This window comes from Sparassis crispa (genome assembly GCF_003851025.1).
Source record: "Sparassis crispa DNA, contig_000013F, whole genome shotgun sequence".
Taxonomy (NCBI): Eukaryota; Fungi; Basidiomycota; class Agaricomycetes; order Polyporales; family Sparassidaceae; genus Sparassis; species Sparassis crispa.
In genome coordinates, this window is record NW_020939760.1 from 920,743 (window position 1) to 946,505 (window position 25,763).

The 25,763-nt window shown below is 52.2% G+C and overlaps 8 protein-coding genes across 8 annotated transcripts; 3 read left to right on the plus strand and 5 right to left on the minus strand.

Moving 5' to 3' along the window:
• Nucleotides 1-42: 42 nt before the first annotated feature.
• Nucleotides 43-1,117, minus strand: SCP_1403210 (hypothetical protein; the record flags this gene model as incomplete). The annotated part of the gene is made up of 3 exons (XM_027764025.1): nucleotides 43-671; nucleotides 721-940; nucleotides 992-1,117. The coding sequence occupies 3 exons, from the start codon at nucleotides 1,115-1,117 to the stop codon at nucleotides 43-45; spliced, it is 975 nt and encodes a 324-aa protein (XP_027619826.1).
• A 369-nt stretch (nucleotides 1,118-1,486) lies between these two features.
• On the plus strand, nucleotides 1,487-2,885 carry SCP_1403220 (hypothetical protein; the record flags this gene model as incomplete). Its single annotated transcript, XM_027764026.1, has 2 exons — nucleotides 1,487-2,642; nucleotides 2,692-2,885. 2 exons carry the CDS (start codon nucleotides 1,487-1,489, stop codon nucleotides 2,883-2,885), a joined length of 1,350 nt encoding a protein of 449 aa, XP_027619827.1.
• Nucleotides 2,886-4,637: 1,752 nt separating this feature from the next.
• On the plus strand, nucleotides 4,638-6,025 carry SCP_1403230 (hypothetical protein; the record flags this gene model as incomplete). The annotated part of the gene is made up of 2 exons (XM_027764027.1): nucleotides 4,638-5,115; nucleotides 5,169-6,025. 2 exons carry the CDS (start codon nucleotides 4,638-4,640, stop codon nucleotides 6,023-6,025), a joined length of 1,335 nt encoding a protein of 444 aa, XP_027619828.1.
• A 3,294-nt stretch (nucleotides 6,026-9,319) lies between these two features.
• SCP_1403240 (hypothetical protein) lies at nucleotides 9,320-9,913 on the minus strand (the record flags this gene model as incomplete). The annotated part of the gene is made up of 3 exons (XM_027764028.1): nucleotides 9,320-9,340; nucleotides 9,415-9,758; nucleotides 9,811-9,913. The coding sequence occupies 3 exons, from the start codon at nucleotides 9,911-9,913 to the stop codon at nucleotides 9,320-9,322; spliced, it is 468 nt and encodes a 155-aa protein (XP_027619829.1).
• A 1,738-nt stretch (nucleotides 9,914-11,651) lies between these two features.
• Nucleotides 11,652-11,948, minus strand: SCP_1403250 (hypothetical protein; the record flags this gene model as incomplete). The annotated part of the gene is made up of 1 exon (XM_027764029.1): nucleotides 11,652-11,948. One exon carries the CDS (start codon nucleotides 11,946-11,948, stop codon nucleotides 11,652-11,654), a length of 297 nt encoding a protein of 98 aa, XP_027619830.1.
• A 623-nt stretch (nucleotides 11,949-12,571) lies between these two features.
• On the plus strand, nucleotides 12,572-14,986 carry SCP_1403260 (hypothetical protein; the record flags this gene model as incomplete). Its single annotated transcript, XM_027764030.1, has 7 exons — nucleotides 12,572-13,333; nucleotides 13,391-13,506; nucleotides 13,564-13,822; nucleotides 13,877-14,203; nucleotides 14,265-14,444; nucleotides 14,496-14,621; nucleotides 14,678-14,986. The coding sequence occupies 7 exons, from the start codon at nucleotides 12,572-12,574 to the stop codon at nucleotides 14,984-14,986; spliced, it is 2,079 nt and encodes a 692-aa protein (XP_027619831.1).
• Nucleotides 14,987-17,697: 2,711 nt separating this feature from the next.
• On the minus strand, nucleotides 17,698-17,886 carry SCP_1403270 (hypothetical protein; the record flags this gene model as incomplete). The annotated part of the gene is made up of 1 exon (XM_027764031.1): nucleotides 17,698-17,886. One exon carries the CDS (start codon nucleotides 17,884-17,886, stop codon nucleotides 17,698-17,700), a length of 189 nt encoding a protein of 62 aa, XP_027619832.1.
• A 5,226-nt stretch (nucleotides 17,887-23,112) lies between these two features.
• On the minus strand, nucleotides 23,113-23,331 carry SCP_1403280 (hypothetical protein; the record flags this gene model as incomplete). The annotated part of the gene is made up of 1 exon (XM_027764032.1): nucleotides 23,113-23,331. The coding sequence occupies one exon, from the start codon at nucleotides 23,329-23,331 to the stop codon at nucleotides 23,113-23,115; it is 219 nt and encodes a 72-aa protein (XP_027619833.1).
• Nucleotides 23,332-25,763: the final 2,432 nt, after the last annotated feature.

Sequence of the window (25,763 nt, forward strand, 5' to 3'; positions counted from 1 at the left end):
CTCACTCTCCTCACTCGACTCTGTGATGACCGCCTTGCGCTTTCAGAGTGATGGGGCAGCTGGCGAGATCGATATTGGTCTGGCAGTTGGCGGAGGGGGCGACACCGCATCGACCTTGATGAATTCAGGCTGGCCTGCACCCGGCACGTCTTCCGCCATCTCATCATTGTCATCTTTGTCGGCATCGTTGTCCTCATCACTGTCAGCATCGTCATCATCCTCGCCCTCCTGCTCCTCTCCCTCTCCCTCTCCCTCTCCCTCTCCCTCTCCCTCTCCCTCTCCCTCTCCCTCTCCCTCTCCCTCTCCCTCTCCCTCTCCCTCTCCCTCTCCCTCTCCCTCTCCCTCTCCCTCTCCCTCTCCCTCTCCCTCTCCCTCTCCCTCTCCCTCTCCCCCATCCTCTTCCTCGCTCATCGCATGCGCCGCCTTTCCCTGCACCTTCTCCTTGCTCTTGCCCTTTCCCTTGTCCTCTCCCGCCTCCACATGGACGATACGCTCACCCACCATGCCTGTCCCGACGTCGTTGTCAGCTCTCTCCTTGCCTTTCCCCTTGGTGACGAGGTCCCCGATAGCCAGGTCCTCCTCGCCACATCTCTGGGTGTCGTCATCGGCTGGCACATTGCCCCAGCCCTCCGCTGGCGTACTCTTCACCGGTGGCAGCTTGCAATATGGATCTGGTGCAGTCAGTGTGTCGCTCGATGCCTCACAACGCTTGCGACTCACCTTCAGTCCACCACTGCCTTCCCAGGTCCTTACACTCCCCATACTCGCGCACAGCCAGAGGGTACCTCTTGTATATCCTCTCATCATCGTTCGATATGTGGTCCAGCCGCGCCAGGGCCTTCTGCTGGTACGCCCGGGTGAATTCCAGCAATGCACTGATAATGATGCCAGGCATCCTCAACGACTTCAAGGGCTGCGGGAAACTCTTTTCAAGCCGACTCTGTGTGGCATATTCGGTGAGGGTATGCCAGACCTGCGACCGATGACTTACCACTTCGAGGTAAATCCTCGCCTCCCAGTCCGAATAGCGAGGGTCGTCCTGGCGAGGTGCCGCTGCAACAATGGCCGTCAGTCGCGCGGCCTGCAGAACATAGTTGGGGTCGATATCCAGAGTCATGGCGAGCTTGGCAGAAGAAAGCGTGAGGGTGTTTCAAAAGCAGAGGTTGCAGTACAGCGGAGGCGGAGCAGACGACGCTATGAGCTGGCAGACGCGATCTGCACCAAGTTCAACTTCACACGCCACGTGACCACATGCTTTGCACGTGATCGCTGGACTTGCACAATTTCTCAAGTCTCTCAAGGTCAGTGTGACCTGCCGCAAGTTCTCATGGCTCCCAACAGTAAGTTCTATTGCTCTCCTTGTGCAATCTGACTCCTTTGTGATGTTATCTGACCTTTCTATGTCATATCAATCCCCTTTCTACAACTGATCTCCCGCGATCCAGGACTGATCGAAGACTTGTCTGCTCGCCACAATCTACCTGCCATGGCCAGTGACGCGGAACCTCCTGACACGCTGGACATTACGATGGGCGAGTCGGATGAGGAGGATAGTATCGCTGAGCCCCGTCGTCCACTCATTTCGGATCTCCTTGACTCTCCTGGATCTGCCCAGATCTCCTTGCCTCTCCACTCTGCTTCTCAGACACCCCTCACGCCCCGCCACACTACCCCGTCCCTGGCAGCTCCATTTGCGCCATCCAACTCGCCACATGAGCATCTTCACCGCCACGCCTCGCCAAAGGTACAGGCGTCATCTGGATCTGTGGCGCCTGTGGAGGGAAGTCGCGCACTTATTCCTGACCCTCTGGTGCCAGCTTGGGATGAAAGTCGTGGCAGTTCGCCAATCCATAGGCATGCACTCATCTCAGATTCCACCCCCACTGCGCCCGGTGGAATGTTCGACTTCGACACTCCTGGCATCTCGCCAATCCCTCGACGCGCCCTGTTGGAAGCTACTCCCCTTCCTCCACCAGCTCACACTTTCGACTTTCGCACTCCTGACACCTCCCAACTCCCTCGACGATCGCTCATCGCTGAGCCCCTTGACACTACACCACGTACATCCATCCACTTCGATAGTCAAGCAAGTACGCCGATGGCGAGGGGCATGCTGGTGGACGAGACACTTGACGCGGAACCAGTGCCGAAACTGCTGGACTTTGACAATAGTCCTCCTGCCACGCCAGGACGACGGCGAGCTCTGGTGATAGACAGCCCTGGCGCGACGCCTGTGCGTAGCCAGGTCCGGTGGCTAAATAGTCCCAGCACTTCGCCTCCAAAGAGGCGGCCTTTGTTGGACGATGTTTTAAGTCCACCGCCTCCGCCATCGGCGCCCTCTCACTCGCCAGCTCGCACTTTCGATGACAGCAATTTCCGCCACGATGCACCTGTCATTCACTATATGAAAGGCAGCATTGAGCCAGTCACTGTTACTTCCAGGATGCCAAGTCTGGCAGCACTTCCAGATGAGCTGCCGATCCATCGTCCCACCCATTGGGAACAGGTTCCAGGCTTATTCCCAGATACCACACAGCTGCTGCCAATGGCAGTCCCTGGAGAGACGAATGCCGCTTCTGGCTCACAAGTGGCCCACCTCGGTAGATCGTTTGTGCAGATCGCAGCAGAGGCAGACAGTTCCAGTGAGTACATCCCTGGCAACCTTCAGTCTGATGTTGACCTTATTCATAGTGGACGATGACGAAGGTGATAGCTTTGCGGTTAGTCGTCGTCGCGCCATGTTGCGGGAGCGCATTGTACGTCTTCAGCATGAGCTCAACCTCACTGAGGATATGCACATTGCGAACCTCAATGCCAGCTCGACCGTGTTCCAAATGGGGTACATTCTGAGGGACATTCGTGGTGAGGCGTATCGCAGCAACTGAACTAGTGTCTTTGAGCATTCTGGTGTTAGCAATATATGACCGCTATGTAACAGCTTGTATACCAGTACAAAATGGATACATTCACTTCTGCATCACTAAGCTCTAAAGCCCATCGCTCCTCCAGTGTACTCTTGAGATGGGCGGACTGCGCTCACCATCACCAAGGCATGTTGTTGCCAGCAATTGGCCCATCGCCAAAGGACCTGAGTGAAAGCTTCACTGCATGGGAATATCGCTCCGCCAGCAAAGGGCCCACTGCCAAGGGTCAGAGGGTTGGCCATCGCCAAGCCGTGTTTTTGCCACCAATTGGCCCTCCGCCATGAGTGCTGGTGAGTGATGGGCCCACCGGCAAAGGTCAGAGGATTGGCGATCACCAGAGCACGTCATCACCACCAATGCGCCCGGAAACTGCAGGGCTGTATGTGACAATGGGCCCATTGGTGGCAATGACATATCCTGGTGATCGTCAACCCACTGGCCTTTGGCGGTGGGCCGATTGCTGGCGATAACATGCTCTGGCATTGGCCAACCCACTGGCTTTTGGTGGTGGGCCGATTGCTGGTGGAAACATGTCCTGGCGATGACCTATCCCATGGGTGCTTGCAGTAAGGCCCTCACTGAGGGTGCTTTGGCGATGGGCCGACTGCTGGCAATAACATGCTCTGGAAATCGTCAACCCTCTAACCTTTGGCGGTGGGCCCATCCTTCAGGTTACACTCTGGGCGATCGGCCCACTGCTCATTCGTCATACTCTGGCGGTGGGCCGATTGCTCAGACAAACATGCTCTGGCCATGGCCAACCCTCTGATCTTTGGCGGTGGGCCAATTGCTGGTGGAAACATGTCCTGGCGATGACCTATCCCATGGGTGCTTGCAGTAAGGCCCTCACTGAGGGTGCTTTGGCGATGGGCCGATTGCTGGCGATAACATGCTCTGGCAATCGTCAACCCTCTAACCTTTGGCGGTGGGCCCATCCTTCAGGTTACACTCTGGGCGATCGGCCCACTGCTCATTCGTCATACTTTGGCAGTGGGCCGATTGCTCAGACAAACATGCTCTGGCCATGGCCAACACTCTGACCTTTGGCGGTGGGCCCATCCGTCATCTCATTCGTCATACTCTGGTGATGGGCCGATTGCTCAGACAAACATGCTCTGGCCATGGCCAACACTCTGACCTTTGGCGGTGGGCCCATCCGTCATCTCATTCGTCATACTCTGGCGGTGGGCCGATTGCTCAGACAAACATGCTCTGGCCATGGCCAACACTCTGACCTTTGGCGGTGGGCCCATCCGTCATCTCATTCGTCATACTCTGGCGGTGGGCCGATTGCTCAGACAAACATGCTCTGGCCATGGCCAACACTCTGACCTTTGGCGGTGGGCCCATCCGTCATCTTACACTCGTGGTGATGGGCCCACTGCTCATTGATCATACTTTGGCAGTGGGCCCATTGATGGCGATAACATGCTCTGGCGTTGGCCCACCCTCTGACCTGTGGCGGTGGGCCCATTGCTTAACAGTTACAACACTGTAATATGCCCTGCTAGTGGGCCGAGCACTGGGATAAGAACACTAGCGGTGGGCCCACTGCTAGTATCCCACACATGAAAGATATGGGCCCACTGCTGGTAGAGGTCAACATGGTGACAATGGGCTGACGTCCGCTGGCTGTCCAGTTCATGACAATGTCAGGGTAAATGGGAGTTCAGTTCAGGTAACATGACTGAAAGGTGTGCCACTGAAGCCCTCATGCCAGGCTTCAACGCACACCAGTCTTCTCTACCTTATTCCGACATTCCATTTGCACCCGATGCACATCCCACTAATATTCTGAACCATACCCCAGTCATACAAGAAGCGCACTTTGGAGGACATCAGTCTGGGGCAATCTATCCCGCAGCCGATGGAACCGAGCCTGATCATAATGCATCGCCACGCGATCTGGGTACCCTGCATGCACATAGCAGCACCCCCTTTCCATTCAGTATGCAGACTCCATATCCCCCGTCTTTTCCTCCTTATGCAGTGTTTCCCCCTCCTTTCATGCCTTACCCCTCGTATACCCCTCATATTTCCTACTGGCCGCCTAGTCTTCCTCGGAATGATGTCCACGGCGAGCGTCAAAGACCTGGCGGCACTCAGCCTCATTCAGGCGAGGCCTCGCGAGACCTTGTGGGCGAGAGAACGACTAGCGAGAAGTGCCATGTGAGTGAGGCAGACAAAATAGGTGCATACTACATACATTTACCCAAATTGACGTCTCACTCGTTCACCTTGTAGTTGATGCATTGGACTGGCCCAGCAGTTCTGTGCGACGTGAGGAGCCCATTAATATGGATGACAAGAAATGGAAGCAGACAAAATGGCAGTGGCGATCACAAGGAAACAGGCCTAGCAAAGGTGGTGCCGAAGTCCGTGTTTGCTTGGGTGTATTTCAATGCATCACTTGCCTGTATCTCATCTGGCCGAAAATGGACCCAGCTCAACGTCAAATTCAACTCCAGCAAGGATGCCGCAATCCTCGCTGTCGTGACTCAAAGCTTGTCCTGCATGCATGTCAGGCAAAGGTGTTTCACTACAGAGTTACGCGCGATGGGCAAGAGTTTCTAGTCTGGGAGCACGAGGGAGAACATGCTCATCCTCGTCCTCCCGGTGTGCCACTTTCGAAAGCCGAAGAAGTGGCTTTTGATGCTCAGGTACTGCGACGTCCTGGAGCCAGTGCGCATGAACTGCGCACCAGAGATACTGCACCTGACTCTGTACCCCTCGCAGAGATCACCCCAGTGCTGGCAAACCCGAGAGCTGCACGCTATGAAATGTCAAAGAGTCATGCCCATCTCGGTCTCTTGCCTGCTGCTGGCAAGGGCGCGTTCGGAGTCCTTCACTCCCTTGGTTCTCTGAACGAGAAATTGAAGCAGGAGTTCATTATCAACTCAAGCTTCACTGGCCCAACCTTCTTCATCATGCAAACCGAGTTTATGAAGCAGATCATCACGGACTCAGTGGAAGACTGGATTCTTCTTGCAGCAGGTGGTCCAGATGCTGGTCATCATGGATTTGTGACGGATGCAGACCAGTCTTTTTTTCGGGATGGACATCTCATTGTCACTTGCACATTTAGCACTGTGCTCTGCTAGTGGGTCCCGGTGATGTATACCTGGGCTGACGGTCTCAGTGCAGAACATCATCAACCCCATTTCCATCATCTCAATCAGTGCATTGTCGTCGCAGCTGGTCCGAACTTTCAAGACAAGTTTTTGCTTGCAGTGGGTGTTGTATCTATTCCGATCATGTGTACATATGATTCATCAATGAATTGAAGATTATGGATTACTCGGGTGCCCAATGCTCTGCACATGAATCCGAGTTCGTCGAGACGAAGATTACCCTCAAGGGCGGTAGTTGGCATATGCTGTCAATCGAAGCACAATCCGCAGAGTGCAAGCACCTTCACAACGAAGTCTCTAAGTATGAGCAAGGCTGTGAGACCCACTTTTGGCACTCTGGGACTAGACTTACAACCCGAGGTAGCGGCACATTGATACCGGCCGATATGGAAGGCACATTCAACGATCACCTTCGCCGAATGATCTCATCGCAAACAACACGGGAGGAGTTTGACGAGACTATTCATAGCCTGAAGATGTTGTTTCCTCAGATCAATGGCTGGATCGAGTGGTGGATGTGCCCAAAGATTGCTTCCATGATTTTTCCTGCTAAGAGTGCTATCGATCCTGTGCATGCAGAAGAAGTCCCTCACACGTCCAATCCCATAGAAACTCAGCACTCACTCCTTCATCATGCAACTGGGATGGACAATGACTTGATGGGTGGTATCGAGGAGCTTTTTCTTCACATGGCAGAACTGGAGCGACAGTACAAAGCTATTCAAGGTAGAATTTTTTTGCGGTATACCGATGGCACTGGTTACTAATCAGTGATATATGGCGAAGATGGCCACTTTGTCCCTACTGGTCCACATAGATGGAAAGACTGAGAAGGTATCTGATTCCTTAGGCCTGGATGGTGAATTCCCACTCTATATGGCTCTGCGGGCATTCCAGTCCTATCAATGGTATGAAAACTTGTGCTTCTTTGATGTGGGCTTAGAGCTGTGATTCTGAGTATATGTTCTCTGGTCCCCGGATACCCGCCGGGATTTTTTGGCTTTGGTACCTAAGGATTCAACCCTAGCCTCTATATTCTATCACTACCGTGGCCGTTTACAGTGGATCTTAGCAATGGGTCACAAAGAGAACAGTGGGCTGTCATTCAAACTGGGCCTATGTCAAACGATTGTGCACCACACAATTTACAGTGTGTGCCAACTAACTCCACCAAAATCTTACAGGTGCGTGATCACTTGGATGAACCGTGCAGTACAGGTGAGTCAATTTGCTCAGCTACACTACTGATCTAGCATGTGCTGACTGAAGAGTAGACCGTGGATAATGAGGATGTACGAGCGTACTTTGGCATGCAACATTTTACTGTCTATACATGTCCAGGAGGGCATGTCTCGACAAAAGCAGGCTCGGGTCCCATCACCGAATTCTCACTTGTTGCAGGCGATATCTCAATTGCTCGGGCGAAGTGCAAATCTGATGCCATCACATTAGCTGATTATTTCAGTTATTTCTTACCCAGGCGACCCGTTGGAAACGACTACCATGGGGCTACATTATTGCACACCTTGCCTTCCGCTCCATGTGAGCATATCGACTGTTCGCTCTCAATGACACTAAGTGCGGTGTGCACTGCATGGCCCGAGGTCTTGCAGGTTATCCCTGAGACTTGTGGTGACACACCAGAGGGATTTACATCACGCACTCCAGTGATGCTTCCTAAAAGGTGGTGCTTGAATGATTCACCTGGAAGATCACACAATCCAGCTACTGCCATTGAATACAAACTTGTCGGGCGCATTCTTTTTCACAGTGATCATAGCCACTACACCGCAGAAGTGCTTGTTGGCGATCGCACGTTCGCCTATGATTCATTGCGTAATCATGGCCTTTTAACTGACATTGGGGCAAACACTCTAATATTTAACCCCAGCCGCAAGGTGTCAATGGTCTTATATCACCGGAGCTCAACCACTCAGGTGTGACCCTTTATGAAACAGTAATTTCACTTCTCACACTCTGCGTAGATTACAGAGTGCTCTGTAGGTGATCTCCAGTTGTTTGCTCAGGAGCTTCAGTTACAACACCACATGAAAACCATACTAGTAGATGCTACTGCCCAAGATGGGGACCCTTTCGAGAAATCTGCAGGGACTCGGAAAGATCCGTCCCCTCAGAACGTCACTCAGAGCACTGAACCCTCTCTCAAGAAGCATCAGGATAGCTTCGATGAATTCCTGGAGGACATTAAGAAGAGCAATCAGCGCGCGCATGCTTCATCAACCAAACAAGATGATGCTGACACTAATATTCTTGCTTGTGCAGGGTGCGGAGAACACAGTGAGGATGCGGATGCATCCAATGAGGATGAGCTCATATGCTGTGATCTCTGTGCACAATGGTCACATACGTCATACATTATATATCATTTTGGTATACCAAACAACTGGCGTGATCCTGACAAGGGGTAGGTTTGCCCGTTCTGTCAAGATGGAGTGTATCTGTGGAATAACAAGGATACGTTGTGCATCGTTTCATTCTATTCATGCTTGCTCCAGGTTCTCGGGATTGATTGTTTAATTTATGATGTCTGCAGGATCGGGCAGATGGTCTTGCTTCAAACTGTTCCGAATGGTAAACATGTCTACCCGGCAAAGCTCATAGCTCGCACGAGCCCAGAACATGTCACTGTGGAGTGGTATGCAGGCAATGTGTATAAGCCCAAATTGGAGACTCCACTAACACAGATGGTGTCTGTCCATCGCTGCGCCCAAGCATATCATAATCAGTGCAACCTCCAAGCAGGCAAGGCATGTTAATTTGTCTCTCACCTCCTGGCATATACGATGTAACATCGCCTACTTGTAGACTGGAACATTACTATGGCCAACGAGATTGTGCGACATCAGCAATCTCGCACGAGTCTGGCAGGCTCTGGTACACATGGCATGTCTGGCAGGTATGGTGCCATGCTTGGCCTTTCTTTGCCAGATGTCACCATAGAAACTCGTGTTAGTACCATATGAAGCCACGCAAGCTATATTCTCCGACGGAGTCAGACATAAAATTGTGCTACCTACAGTTTAGAATACAATCTCATTCGCATGATGGTCAGCATATTTATTGACATAGAAGGCTTCAAAGCAATCGAGTGAGTGATAAAAGGGAAATTTTGGAGGCAGTGGCCGCGAACCAAAAACAGGCAGGAGATGCGCATTGCGCAGAAGACAATCAACATGCAGAACGGAAATGACGTGCTGACCATATTTGTACTCCGGCTCGACAATCCACATTCCCGTCTTTGCATCAACTACTCTTCTGCACCGCCTGAACCACTCCACCAGGGCACAGGAATAGTCAACCTTCTCATGCTGAAATGAAAAGAACAGGAGTATTCGCACGACACTCATACCCTTGAAATCAGGTTGTGAGTTGTCTTCGACTGCAAAAGCACAGTCTCTCCGAGGGTGACCATGCCATGACGGTGTTGACCGTATTCGCTCGCGTCGCATTCCATGGATACCAGAAATGTCACTGGGTGCATAGAAAATGGCGACGGCGGAGTGGAAGACAGATATTTTGCTGACCACAATAGGGCAGTCATCCAGATCAACGACGTTACTGGATACTGCATCCGGGTCATGTCGGTGAATCTGGTCATACAGAAATCGACGTGTGAGCATAGGTAGCTGGGGTTGATTGAGATGTGCAGCAAGCTCGTCTAGATAACCGGGGTATGACCGCTCTTGATGTAATGTTAGTAGTAGCAAGAAACAGTGGAATATCGCAGGGCATACCTCTTGTACGAGCCAATACAACCTCGGCCAAAACATGATCATCATCAATGGGCACAGCCTCCTCTTCATCATTGTCAAATGGTGCAGGAGGCGGTAGAAGCATCAGTGCAATCATACCTCATTCGACAAAATGTGTGCGCAGAGCAGCTAACTTATCTAAGCGTTGATTGGTCAACAGCATCTGGCCAAGCATATTGTATCAACTCGAGCGACACCAGGGCTTCTTGACAGCAGTGATGTGTCGTAACTCTGTAATGGATGAGCAGAGACCGTTTGGTGCTCCAAACTCTCGTATATGTTCCGGGTAGTGAATGATTGAGTGTTGCCGAGGGAGGGAGAAGTCTTGACGCATGCCACATGACCGAAAGATCTCCCGATGGCAATGGGATCTTTGGATACAGTTCTGCACCATCATGAGCATGTCTTCATCAAAATCTGTTCTTTTCACGAGGTAGCAGAAGTCAAGAAATGCGCTAAGGGCCTGAACCATCTCCGCAGGTACATATTCAGCAATTGCGGGGAGGTAAACCTTATAGCAGGTAAGTGTACGAATTCCAGCAAACAAGATGGTTATACCTTCATCAGTGCTTTAGAGTCATCACCCGTCCACTGCTTAAAACGTTGCCCATGGGGAAATCGCCGGAGGCCTGGAAATGGTGGTGCAGCAGCAATTCTACAGTTCCGTGAGTGTCAGATAATGTCAGATGAACTGCGTGACTCACTGTCGATCTATGTCATCCATTATCTCATTTGCACGCTTCTCACCGTGCTCCGTCACGAGATACTCTCCCACTCAGGTAACCAAGTGATCCTTGAAGGAGCCTTTGATGATCTGGTGAAGCAGATCTGACGATATCATTTCATGGATGTCTGCTCGTGGAAAGTTGTTCATAAACAGCTAAAGGGACTCGTGAGTTGCACTGATTTCTCATGAGAATACTGCAATTTACATTGATCTCGTCGTCAATTCCATAGTTGTCCCACAGTAGACTACCTTGTCCTTGAAATTCTTGAAGAAGAATGCTCATTAGATCCTTTGATCGTCGCCCGGCAGCTTCGGAACCATCCAGGTCAGAGGCTAACACCGTACATCTAGTAAATATCATCAGAAAGGGAATGGTAACACATAATAGTGATTTGAAAACTCACCTCACACACCAGCCTTGGACAATCCCAGTAAGCAGAACTTGCTCGGGATAATCCGCAATAAACGCCGCGAGATCGTATATGACACAGCGAAAATGTCCATCAGGGCACCGACGCACCTCCGGCATTTGCATGCCAGGCTTTAGAGTTGAAAGTATCGCAGTAATTGACTGATGATACAATTTGCGCTTGAATGAGCGAAAGGCAGGGTCTTTATCATACTTGCAATCAGCTGTGAATTATACACATCATTAGCTTGTGGTAGTTAAACACCTGCTGGTACATACATTTCGGAATTGCCAGGAAACCGATAGGAACAATGCCATTACGATGCACTCAGCGGACTGAACTATGGATGTTTCCGATGGACATATACAGTGGATGGTACTCCACATTGCCTGTTGCAACAGAAACCGTGGTCTTGTCACTGCCAAGGATAATCGGCACATACATGGCACCTTTTGTCGAAGGGTCTTCCTCGAAGATTTGCGTCTGACAGAACGGAGGGTCAGTTACGAATTTCTCGCAAGTCATTCATGACTTATGGAGTGGCGCCATGAGTAGTTACCAGACATGAAGTCCGACCATCGCCGCTTGTCGCTTGCATCCACATGAATATAAGGGGCTGGATCAAATTCTCCAGCAAAGTCAGGGTTGTCGAGCATGTTGGCTATCACAGTCCGAGGATCGCGGTACTAGATATGATATTCCTCGCTCTGCCAGTTAGGAGCATTAGGAGGGAGATCTGCCTCCCCCTGACTGACAAAGCATTTCCACGGTGCGCTGCCCTCCGCGACATCGTCAATGACAGCATACATATGGTCATAGCTATCAAATGGCCCAAGATCACCGTGCTTCATCAAGGATAAACCCCAGAGTTCCATCAAGTAGTCGATATCCGGCTGGGACATCTCCACTTTGCGGAAAAGAAAATCAGCCGTCTTGAACTGCACCTCATCATTAAAGGGAGACCAGCTGTTGGCAGCGGCCATCACGCGAGGTGGTGGTGGTGCTCCTGGTGGCCAAGGTGCACCGTTAACATCGCATGGAGCCCCTGGGCAAGTAATTCATTAACATCTGTAGCTCATATCAGCAAAGTATTGTCTTACCGGTGAGATATGGATGAATGATCTTTCGAGCTCGAGGAAGTGGAGGGGGGGTACTTTGCTCGGAAGGAGGAGAGGCTCTATGGTCAGGATGTATAAAGCAAGGAGGACTTGAACCCTGCGGCTGAGAGGTGGTGTTGTTCCTCCCTGGAGGACCCCTATGACAAGCCTGTACATGCTGTGTGCGTCCTTTTTGACTTTTGAAACGACGTGGACAATCAACAAAGGTGCATGGAAGATGCTTGACAGACTTGCGATGAACAGACATAACCAGAAAGGTGGTCAAAAAACTGAGCTATGTAGCGGTGATGAGAGCTGTGCTGGTGGTGGTGAGATATGCAGACATACCACTTCAGGGTGGTTCAACTGAGTCAGTTGATCACCGGCGTGTGGAATCGGAAAGTATTCGGGGTCAAAATTTCTCCCTCCATCCCATTTCTTCACACTACAATCTTCGCTTTGCATGGCCGTCATTCTACTCCTCCATCTATCGTCAATCTGGTGGGGTGATGGCACCTAAGAAAGCAACATCCAACTTACTACATCCTTCTGCAATTGTCGATGCTGAATGCCTGACGCGTGTGCCTGTGCGGCCCAGTCGCTCAACTGCGAACAAAAATCCCACTGCTCCTGTCATCAATGCCAAGCAGAAGAGAGGCACGCAAGCCAAGATACAAGCAGACAAAGCAAGAAAAGAGCTCAAAAAGGTCCAGAAGGCTGAGCGACGCACTGCGTCAGTTCATCGGATTGCTGAAAGGGAGGATTCTATGCAACGAGATGACGGAAAACGTCAGTCATTGCGACCTGATCTCCATCTGATCCACGTACCTCCTGTACATACCTCCACAGCTTTGAAGGTGATCCATGACTCGGCTATCAGCAGCATCGAGCGAGGCGAGCCTGAGACACATGCCTTTGCTGAAGCTAGCCCAGAGCCTTCAATACCTCCAGTATCTGCTGTTGACTCGGCGTCGGAAGGCCAGGTTGACGATGCTGGAGACCAAAAAAATGACTTTGCTGACTCTGCGGGAGATAGCGGAGGGGATCTTGACTACCTCACATGCAGCGGTGATGCCTTGGATGAGGACGAGGATCGCGCCAATGACTCCAATTTTGACATTGCAGTGATGGCGGAGGAACTTGGTGACATTGATGCTGATGATAAGGACATGGACGATCTGGGTATGGAACCTGTGGGCTTGAGCAACTCCACCAAAGGACTGTGGAAGAAATTCTTGGCTTCTGAGAAAGCTAAGGAGGGAAACAAGAAGGTTAGCTGTACCATCACTCTACTGCCACAGAAACCCAGTGCTGAACCACATACATAGAAGAAGACAGCACTTAGAAGTCAAATTATCGAGAAATGGAAGGAAGCGGTGACTGCGCCAATGCGTAGCGTGACATCAATGGCAACGAAATGCAAGGCACCTGCCAGTGAAAAATTGTCAGCTCTCATGTCTGACGTTGTCTAGCATAGTAATCACTCACGGCCTTTTGGTAGTGTGTACGAGAGCAAGCGTGTGAAGGCGGTGGCGGAGATTGGTGGTTTGAAGTCTGGGTGGAAAAGATATTTAACTCGTTCTGAGAACTCCTCCAAAACCTCACTGACAAATGGTGAGGACTCAGATGCACCGATCGAAGGTGAATTCGAGAAGGATGAGGGTGCTGAAGTCCTGTGCGCTGCGCGTGCCGCTCATCGGACCAACAATATTACCCAACATGAAGGTTCCATCACCACGAACCTGGTCAAGAAAAAACAGGTAGGTGTTTCCTCTGTACGTATCACCAGACATACATGACCTATTGTTCTGCAGGTGGGCATCGTCTTGAAGCCTGCAGCCATCGCGGAGATCGATAAGAAGGAACGTGGAGCTGGGTGTGTGAACAAACAACCTACCCCATACTGGTGTAACAAAGACCTACCTTTTCCAGCGCGCGGGAAGCACCTTCTTCTTTGGCAGCGAAAATTCATCCCGGCGCTCATTAGCTGGGCCGCTACTCTCCCTGACCCTTTTGGTTCCAACAGCCACTCAGACTTCAAGAGCATGGTGAAGTCTATTTGGACGAAGATCTTCATTGGCCTGCCGGAACTCGACGACAACGGAAAACCACGATCCGAGCACCCCGCCATCTATGCTGTGGTGCGTCATGTTGTATTATTTCTTTCATATTCTCACTGTTCTCGTGATTGGGTTTTCTCAGGCGCAGGTGGCACTTCGTACATATCGCAGGGACATTGGTAAAACCGCGCTACGGATCCTCGACATGATTTGGAACTCAGCAGATATGGAGGGCAACTACACCACCATCAAGCGTAGGAAGGCCTGGATCGAAGCGCAGCTGAAAAGCAAGAACTTCTTGTATCTTGACCTGCAGGTGACAGTTAGTTCTCTTCTATTCATGCCCGCTTTCACCACTGAGAGTCTCTACCAGACCCATCCGGGCGCATTTCGTGGCCCTCTGATTATGGAGACCTTTGCCTACCATCTTCAACTCACCATGAAGAGTGAGGTGGAATATGGTGAGCCCGCGGGAGCACTTGCATTGTGTAGCGCTGCTGTCAGTCCATCACATTATCATTGCCCGCCTGGCAGCTCAACTTTTTTTCATCCCAGGTGCAACGGGCACTCGCTGTATGGAAAGACGAGATGAACTCAATCAAGGAACCAGATGACAGCGCTCGTCATGGTGGTGCAAGGAACTCCAAGGAAAGTTTTAAAGATGAGCCGTGGGGGAACGAGGCAAAGATATACTACAATCGCACGAAGGGCCTGAAGGAGCCTAAGTGGCATGCAATCTGTCAAGATGCCCATGCACATCTGCAGCACAAGAACAATGACTTCATGATCGATCTGACTGCGGACTCCTCCGAAGGTGCTGACAATGTTGACGACAACATCCGCATGTCGGAGGATGATGACTGACGGTGAGCATTCTCTGAGCCATGTTGAATTACTGTGTGCTAACGTAGTTGTGTAGCAGGGTCAAGCTGAGCATCGCGAGCTTGTCATCCGGACCGCGCGAGGTGCTGATTAGCAAGTAATAATAGCACAGTATCGTATACAAAATAAATATGGAATTGTGGCAATCTGTCAAATCTATGGCTTGTAAGTTGATTCGTAGTAAGCATGGTGGTTGCATGGTGCCATAAATACATATCGTAGAAATTCGTAGGTCATTTATAATACCATAGACTTTTCTGGCAATGTGGTGGCGTGTGGCAGTGCATGGCAAGTCTGGCACCAGATGCACCAGAGTCTTGCGAGTTTGCTGATGGAGGATGCTGCCAGTTTATACAATTACACGAACACACGGGTCACTACTGCACTTCAAGATGCCTTTTTCTCAGTCTTTCAAATACTCACTGATGCTCGCCCCCATCCGATCATTAAAGAGCTCCACGATTTGCTAGGGCAAGGCAGGGATAAAGTGTCAAAAACTGCAAACTTTCGTTTAGCTCACCCAATTCCCATCCTTCTTGGTGATGCATCGCTCATCGAACCTTTCTTGCAACACTTGCACGTGCAGCTGCAAAATCCGAAAACCTTCGAGAATCATGAGTTACAAAATCTGGATCTCAACCTGTTTGAGCTGGTCATCCTGCGCACTTATCTAGACCGACTTCCTGCCAATGACCTCGAGATCTATCATCTTCTGTTTGACAAGACACTGAAGGCCCAAGTTCTTCGCCATTTGACGATTCCTGAGCAGATTCTGGCCACATGCGAAGGTGCGGAGGATACAACAGACCGGCACTTTCACTGGGCCCCCATAGTACATCCTGATATGCTCAAAATCAGTGAACACTTATCCTTGGAGTACGAGAAACCTCTCGCTGTGGCCATTGTAATGGAAAACCAGCCGTACCCTTGGCCAATGTCACAGGATCCAGGGCTCACAGGGGGACCTCCTTACGAGATGGAGCATTCGGGTACACAACCCACTCCTCGCCCGAGACCTCGCCCAAGGACACGGGCTCAAGCCAAGGCAAGTGGAATTGACAAGGCATCTGTGACCAAGACTGTTCTGACAGACTAGTGCAGGTGAATCATGAGGACAATGAGAATGAGAATTAGCCAAGACCGACAAAGCGGCGGTGAAAGAACTTGTAGCCAGTACTTGCCGTGTTGAGTGAGGGATAAATTACACCGCGCGGCAGTTGTAGCCCCTTCCGCCACTAATAACAGATTTTGTACAATATATTACCATGTCAATAATCATATTCTAGAGTCTGTCTTGTAGTGCTATGCCCCGCTAGGACTTCACAACTCAACTTTGTTGCTGGTGCTAGTGCTGCAATCCATTTGAGGAGGGCAACCCAAAAGAGGTAATCTTCATTTATTGTACGGAGACACTCCGCGACATACCCTTAGCTCGCAAGCCATATTGCCCTCTTCACTTGACATCACTAGCTTTGCATAGGGATCATTGAGACCAGCCTCGCATAGGGTTGAAACACTGACACCCAACTGTGCACCGCCATCAACTTACCTTCATCGATGCTCTGTCAACTCTCATATTCCCTTTTCCAACTCCCCGCCAACAGGTGAGACATACGCATCAGATCTGCAGCATGTTTCATCGGCAGGCTCACAACAAGACTGCACAGTCAGAAATTCTCTGGTCTCTCAGTTGTGTGTTGGAGAGCTTGTACACAAAGGTATCGCTGTCATAACTTTGCTTTACTTCATGCTAACTTTCATTGGCTCGGCTTAGCTTTACTGCACTTTCTTTCACTTTTGATGGCTTTTGTGAACTTTTGTTTGCTTTCCTTCACTTTTGTTTGCTTTCCTTTACTTTTGTTAGCTTTCCTTCACTTCGTTAGCTTTCCTTCACTTCTGTTAGCTTGCGTTGACTTTCAGATAAGTACTCCCTTTCACCTCCTCAAACTTTAGATTACTTTGTATGACTTCCGTCTACTAGTCCATCGCTTTCGTAGAAGCTTTCATATAGTGAACAGAGTCCACACGAATTATATATATATATATATATATGGTGGTCTAGCTCTCTCGTAATACAAGCCTTGCACAGATAGGTTCCAGGCAGTCCATCGCACGCATTGACTGTGATGTGCTTGGATTGAGTGCACCTGGTTGCTCAAGTTCACTGCAAATGCCAATAACGGAGACGCACCTTCCACATGCCGTGCACATCCAGCACGGATGCCTGGCCATGAGCGACATACGAGCGACCTCGCTCGCCAGCATTGACGAGCGCGCCACTATCATTCACGGACATGACTGATCAGCCAGGTAGTGAGTCGAACAGAGAAAGAACATACATTGACATTTCTCGTCAGATCTGCCTGAGTTGCCCTCGATGAGTGCCCGGCCGCTCAGTATGCCCTGGGTGCAACCCAACATGACCGCCTTCCTGACCTTGATGATGGACTGCACCTGGTTCGCCAAGTTCGCTGCAAGCTTGTTGAGGATGCTCGTTAGCCAGGACAGTAATCTTCTAGGACAAGTCACAGCACGCGACAGCGCTACAGATCCGCGTGAGATCCATGGCGTTAAAGAACTGAAGCTTCTCAACGGCCCTCATATCGCTCTCAATCACCGCCACGGCCAGCGGACGAGGAGGATGATAGGCGGGGAACTGATGCGCTCGCCGGTGAGAGAGGGGACCTTCTGTGTCAAGGATCTTCCCGCAGTTCGGGTAGCACATCTGGTCTAAAATTGGGGAGGGCGAAGATGGCGCCATTGCCATGAGACTTTGACAACTTGTTAATGGTCTCCATCGGGTTCACGAGAAAGAGCCTCATCGGCTCGGGAGGCGCGGCCTGTGGGGTCGGCTCGGAATCGAGCGACGAGAGGTTGGACATCTCGTTGTCCTTGCTGCTGATAGTTGAACTTAAAAGCAATGCCTACAGTGAAGACCAGTAACTGAGGCGATGGACGATGAGAGAAAGCTACGGACAGGAAGTCTGGCAGAAGAAGTGAAAGCTAAAATGTCGCAAGTGGGAGTGAAGTAAAGTGAAGCATCGTCATATAACGTAATTAGGGGGAAAGCCCGAAAAGTTATGTGGAAAAGTAACTTTATACGCACTCAATCTCACTGCCTTGCTAGGCGATCTACGGGATAGTGAAATTTATACTGTGCATTTCACTAGATTCCCGAATTAATCCCTGGGAAACCTAGTGAACGTCGATTTTCACCGACGAAACTGTTGCTGTTCACCAATACCCGGGCCTATATTATACGCATTTATGCGTCCGGCATGAACGCCAAGACCTTCCCATTTCTTGAAGAGCAAGTTGGCCTGGAGACCCATCTGCGGAGCGTTGTTCAACGTGCGACAGAGTCGGCATATCCGCATCATGTGGGAGAGCGTCTGCAGGACCAGATGGAATACGGCAGCACTTCGAGGCCGAGACACACGGAATGGGAGAACGGTGCAAAGGGGCCAGCCGAACTGCTGAAGTCGTGAAGGCACAATGTGAGAACATATTATGTAGGAAGTTGATGACGAGGACATCTTCGTATAAAATGAAATGTATCTACGGAAGCCAATAAACGTACAGCACAGGTACTTTGACGCGCAGAACAATGTGAAAAAGAATATTTATCTGCACCGCTACGACCTTCATGAGATGCAGTGGATCAGAATGAGTTATCAGCCTCACACGCTGTAGCACGGAGAAACGCATATAATTCCATTCTACGAAGTTGTTGAACATGAGCACAAGCGAATGAACCAAGCGACACCACATACAACTCCGCATTCCTCCACACAGGAACACGTCCAAGGCACGCGCAGCCTGCTCCAGCAGGTCGATTAGAGCGAACAATTCGGCGAAGCGCGGCGCGTACTACAGCAACATACGAAGACCACGAGAGGCGGATGGCAGATCCGAGACATCGTGCTCCCCAGGTGGAGAGGCCCCAATTTCGCTCACCAGCCGACTTAGGTCACTACAGGAGCGCCAGGACGCCTAGCAAACTCTATCACTGCGCGCCAACCAGTTCCACATTGGCTCCGCGGGCGTTCGCATAGAGACACGACGGACCACAGCTAATAGGCTGCGATGGAGTGTATGAGTGGCCCGCAACGAGACGAGCCACCGTGGAGCTAATAAGCTCCGTCCCTCGCGTCAATCATGAACGTGTTTCACCATCGACTCCGAGTCCGCACTTGGCGCGACGGAGTAACAGGCCACAACTCGCACAAGACCACATCATAGCGCTGCAGCACCAGACAAGACAAGACACCGAGCAAGCCACAGGAAAATGCAGGTGCAAGCGACGAAGGCCCAAAGCGAGCGCATACCACACCGCGCAGGGCCCCTCGCAAAGAACACCACCACCCAGAACACAATACAGATCAAGATCGCGGACATACGGATTCTTGAGCCTGAACGAGCGCGCGGCTCGAAAAGCCGAGGAGGGCGCGCCACGTATGAAAAGTATCCACGAACAAACCCTCCCCTCGAACCAGCAGAAACGCAAGTCACCGGAAAACGCAGGTGGAAGCACCGAAGGCCCAAAGCGAGCGCACACCACACCGCGCAGGGCCCCCGCAAAGAACTCACAATACAGATCAAGATCGCGGACATACGAACTCTCGAGCCTGAACGGGCCGCGCGGGCTCGAAAGCGGAGGGTGGCGCGCCGCGTACGGAAGGTGTCCACGAACGAACCCTCCCCTCAAAGTCGATCGCGCGATCGGGGTGCCCGTTCGATTTCGAATCGGTGGGGCAGGGGTGGGGAAGGGGGTTCGTGCGGGGCGCACGACAGAAGCGTAGATGCACACCGGCAACGGCGAGGGGCTAATGAATCATACGTATAATGGCACTGAATAGACGGGGGCAGATCCGGGGAAGCGACAGCAGAGGGGGGCGGGGCGGCCAACGAGATCAAGGGACGTTGCAGGTCGCCGAGATGCAATGCAATACATCGCGCGGGGAGAGCGGAGGGACGTTGTACGTACGCGGGATCGCAGGGGGGGCTGTCATGGGGACGTTGTATTGAAAGAGGCCAGCAGATATCATCGCCAGAGATCCGAATTCGAGTCTGCAATTCCTCGGCGTCCACCTGGTCGAAAGGTTGAGCATCGGTAGCACAGCAATAGCGCGAGCATCGCCATCCACTCAAATTCGTCGTCAAAGCCGGGGTGCGCCGCCTCGCAGGACACATGCGCCAGCAGATCCGGGGAAGGGGACCGACCGTGCGGGGCAGAAGAGCTGTCAACACACTGTATCGGAGCAGCAGGCACACGAGGAAGCAACACTTCAAAGTGCGGCGCACGCCGGGCAGAAACAAGAAAATAAGCACACATAAAAACAGCCTTGAAATGAGATAGCGATCGCACGTCGCCGCGGTCGCTCCACCGCTGCTGCAGCGGAGATAATCGCGAGCGAGCGGGCGCGTGGCAGGGTCCGAACGCTCTCCTCCGGATAGGCGCTTGATAGGGCGACAGCTGTACGAGCGCGACGCGTGATCTGCGTGTGCAGACGGTTGCCAGACCTGTGCGGTCCGCGCGGTCTTGCACTTACTGGGGACTTGTTCGGGTGACCTCCGCTGCACTGGCGCGGCGAGGGATGAGCATGCGTGCGCACGACCGCATCGTGCCTCGTTGCAGAGAGGCGTACCACAGGCAAGACGCATTTAGCCCCGGCACAGCAATCACGCGGAGCGGACAAACAGGACAGGGACACGGCGGACAGGCGCACGGGCGAAACATCGGTCTTCCACGCAACTCTCCATGGACCACAGTGGCAGGCTTCAAGATATGGAACCCAAGTGGAGCGAGAACGAGCGAGATGCGAGACGGGAGAGCAGCTGAGCTGCGAGGAGTAAGCTCCGGGCAGATATGAGACGTGATCCTGCGGGATTGTGAGCTCTTCACACCGCTAAATATCTGAAGATGGGGAGATACCCCGAGGCCTCGGGGATGACTTGCCTTTGCGAGTGACCTGGCTGGAAAACCTGCGACTGATGGGGCTGGGAAGGCGATTTATAGATGAGCGCACGGACCACTTCTGGCTGGAAAGTCTCAGACCAACAGCAGACATATCAGGAAGACATGATTGGCATGTTAGCGGACCTGAGTGTGGATGACGAGCCGCGTAACGAGGCGAGACGGTAACCGACGCCTTTTGATTCCGGCTCACCACCATTGCAGGGAGAACATGGTGCTGCTCCTGCTCTTGGTACCGGAGTCTATCCTGCAAAATTGGTGTTGCTGAGTAATGGAGACAAGGAACAGCTGGCCCTCTGGTGTAAGTAGAGAATATTATCAGCGCGACGAAACGCAGCCGAAGGCGGACTGACATACAATCGCGGTCACACTTGGCTGGCTTGTCGTATCCCGACGTAAATGGAGTCATTTGGGCGAGCTGCGTGGCACGCAGCAGCATGGACACCGCCAACTCATGCGGGCCGGGCGGTAGTAGGATGTAGGCCCAGATTTTCTGGATAACGTAGGCATGGGCCGTCTGACATCGTAGAGGGAGTAGGACCGTTCTACTATAACGGTTTGAAGTGGCTATTACAATTGGAGTAGCCACCTTCAGCGGAGGTTGAAATGATCTTACCACTTCTCAGTCGGTTTCTCATCCACTCTCTTATTCTGCGCAGCCTCACTCTGAAGCTGGCTTGGCAACGGCTTGATGGAAGGAAAGTCTTCGGTTTGGTATGATAATAGGAAAGCCGCCAAGGTTGCTCAGGACATGAGAGCAGACAGGCGAATCCACCTACGAAATGTAGGTGAGTTCACGACAAGCCGAGTGGAATATCTCCACGTCATTTTTTCCTCCCACCAAGTGGTACATCATCTTGCGCGTCGCAGGCGATCTTGAAGGCCGACGAGCTCTCTGCTAGCTTTAGATCTGGTGCGACTCTGGCGCAAGTCTTCAATGCTTCGTCGTGCTCATTTTGGCGATTCAATCCAGGGCGCAGGAGTCCCACATTGTCAAGGCGTGCCGTGTCTTTTCTAGACGTGCTTAGCTCTCTACTCTGCAGTAGCAGGCGGTCGTTTATTCTTCCTGGGATGCTTCTAGTATTTACTTCTGTTCGCGAGATGTCTGACTATTTTCCTATGCCTGTGTCATCGGCTGTTCTTTATTCTTTTCCTGACTTGAGTGTGTGTATCAAGTACCTGCCTGCGCGTTGTGCTTCGACTGCGAGTCTGGCGCGAAGCGGATATATGCCTTGAGGACGCCGACATTTCCCGTCTTGATTCGTTCTGTTCTTTGCGCGAGAAAGCGATTGGAAAAAATTTGACGCGGCGTCAAGCGCTAGCTACTAGTATTGGCGATGACCAGCTGCAGGATGAGCTTCAGTCTAATGGTATCGGTCTCCGCGGTCTGGTCTCATTATCGAGTTGCTCTCCAGCTTTCTGGTATAGTCCCGTTGGACGCTGGTGCAACGTTCGCTCGTGGTCGGATCGGCGCCTGTTTGACGTCCGGCGTGTTCTGGCGGGGACGATTTCTAACTCAACGCCCGGCTCGATCTGTCCTTCCGCGGTTCTTGCTTTTGGTTAATATGGCGGCTCTGGGTACTCGGTCCTCGCATTCGGAGATAGACGCGTCCCCGGACGTTTCTGGCATCGTCGTCTGTTTTAGATTCGGGGAAGGAGGGATAGATCGTACACAATTGAGATAGGCCATCAATACGGGACCTTCTCCGTCGTCGCTGATGGTTCAACCAGCTTTTTTCAATATCTCCAATATGTTCTTGTTGCATGGTGCGTAAGTTCATAAGTTCATATACATATACATATTGCTCGACACTTGGACAATGGCGCGCGATCAACGCCGCTCCACCCTTCTACCCTTGTCCTTCCCGAGCCTGCATTGTCCTCCTAAGCAGCATAAAAGAGGGAGCCCAGCACATCCTCGTCTCATCTCCCAGCACATCTCATCCAAAAAGCAGCTGCAGAACGCCCCAGCTCGAATCCCACCACTCATCCACCCCCGTAACGGGTCACCCGTACACAATACGTGTATACGCGACCGGGGAGCGTGCACGTTTGCTCCGGAGTTACCATCGCTGGTTGCACGCTGGCATTCGGACGTGGAGGCTCTTGCCTCCTTTCATCCGAACGACGGTCACAATCGCAGATATTCCCGACTCGGTCCGCGGTGCGCCCAGCTTCGTAGAGTTGGCACAGGCTGTGATTCGTCGTGCGCGGTGTGGCCGTGTTCAAACGTGGCCCACTGTTTTCGACCACCCTTGCCTTCGTTCTGTGGACGAGAACCGGGTGAAGTTTGTCGAGCGCTGCCCGTCTTAGTCCCGATACTGGATGCCGCTTCGATCGAGGGCACCATTACTGCCTATGCCCAATCGCACCGCTCTCGTTCACGCCCGTCACCGGTCACTCGGGCACAATACGCGACTGGGAAGCGCGCCCACCCATGCTAGTCCCGACACCACTTTGGGCGAGGGCACCGTTATTGCCGATGCCCAAAAGCGTGAGATGGCACGAACGTGGCGCATCACGTTCGAGGCGGCGTATCCCCCGATGGAAAGCGGTCTCCCATGGTGGCTGCCCCTCATCTGTGAGTTCGTCGGCTCTGATAAAATCGTCCGAGTCCATATAGCTACATAGGACTTCGAAGGCCTGGTCAGATTTACTGGGACCGATGAAGAACTCCTCATGGGACCGCAGCTAGGTGCGGACGGGCTCTTCGGGTACCACTGAATGATTCGAATCCTCTGGTGGGGGAGTCGAGTTATCGCATTGACTTTCATCGCTGCACAAGTACAGCCCAATTGGACGCGGAGCGTGTCTGGGGCTCCGTGTCGAGCTGCAGCACACACCGCGCGCTGTGACGGTTCGAGCCGATGCGCTTGCGTGCGCACCTGGGATCGACGAAACCGGATAAGGAGTCATGTTTCCGGAGACGTGGTTGGGAGGGATGGAGTGTCGACTGGGAGGTACACCGCACGCTCGAGCTGATGCACTGAAGGGATGCACTTGCAATTGCTCTCGCCGCTCGCTGCTCGTCGGTCTCGTGGAATGGAACGTCGGTCGACGAACGTCCTGATTTAGCTTTGTGAATACCTCAACTAGAGGTGTATGTTTGTGCATAGCCAATCCAGGGCCTATATCGTCAAAGCCGATTCCAAACTACAATACCCCAAGCGGTCCCGGGGACGTTGGATTCGGGTTGCATGGACATGCATCGAGGTCGGGCTGGTAGTCCGACTGATGGAGGACAAGACAGGGAGAGGCGGCGAGTCGAGCAACTAAGCCGACCTTCGGCGTGTGGATGCTCCTCGCCTTTGTGCGATTAACAGTAGGAGTGGAGTGCTGGCTGGGGAGTGTCTGTGGAAACTTGGACCGCTCGCAGGGCGGGCTTTTGTACTGGAGCCGTTCTTTTGTCCTAGAGCGGTTCCTTTGTCCTAGCTAGAGAGCGGCGTGGGTTTGAAGTGAGAGTTTGATGGGCGGCGGGGAGGACTAAGTATGATTTGTATGGAGGGCGCTGAGTACTAGCAGCCAGAAATTTCAGATCCTTTCAGGGACAATGCTATCAGAAACTTACCTTGGTGAGGTACTGTCCGTGCACTGGTACTACGCATACGGATCCAATGAAGTGGCGACAGCGACTCGGAGTCGCGGAAGAAGCCACCGGCTCTGCGTCGTAACGTTCGAAGCACGGTGTTTGCACGGGTCGATAGAAAAGATCATAAGGAACTGTATTCTTGCAAGGAAGCACCTTATGTCGAACAGATTTTGTCATCAAAGCACAAAATGAAAAGGTATCATTCAATCTACGGACAGTAGTACGTGATAAGGACAAGCATATAAACAATCGTGTCTAGGGATACGGTAACGCGGATAACATGGTACGCGGACAAGCGGATAACACTCACCGGCCATCCAGAACATACATGATTCCAGACTGATACGCCAGAGACCACACGACGACCACGCACAGACAACACCTAATGAAGGAGGTCAGAATCTCGCGCAGATAAGTGCACAACATAACCTACCAAGGATTCCACATGAAAAACCAACACATCACCTTCGAAGAGGCCGGCATCCAAAGATCCTCACGAAGAGGTTAACCTCGCGACGAGGCGAAAAATTGTTACAAAAATTGGGAGCAGCAGACCCGGTGTAGTCTGAATCGAGTTACCCGCAACGTGCGAGCGCCGCGAAGTGCACTCAAGGACGACGCCACCGAAGTAAGACAACAAAGAAATCTCACGTACCAAGACACGCCCGCACCGCACTCGCCTCGTACATCGCGTCCGTCCGATAAGTCCCGCAGCCAACGCGGTGCGCAACTTGAACGGCTAGTCATGCGCCATGCCGCGCTCATACAACAGCCTGTGAGGCTGAGCGTGTCACGCTAATAAGCATCATTGGTAAGGAGGTCCCTCTGATTCTAACGTCCTCGGATGTCCATGGATGGCCTTCAGGCGCGACCGCTGGGATGGCGGTCGAGGCGGGATCCACTGAGGTAGTACTCGGATGTCCTGGGATGCTCTGATGTCCTGGGATGCTCGGATGTCCTGACGGGTACTGTGGGATGCAGTACGGCGATGGGTGTCGCCAAATATCTTGACTGCGCGTCGTCGTGGTGTACGACGACCACGTCGCCGTCTGGGGGGTCGGCGAAAGCACCGACTGGTATGGTCGGCGGGCTATACGACGATCTGGTGTGATCGCGGGATCAGTGCATGGGGCTCGCAGTAGGCTCACGGCCGGGGCCAGCGACCTGGGTGAGCCCGTCGGGTGCGCACCACC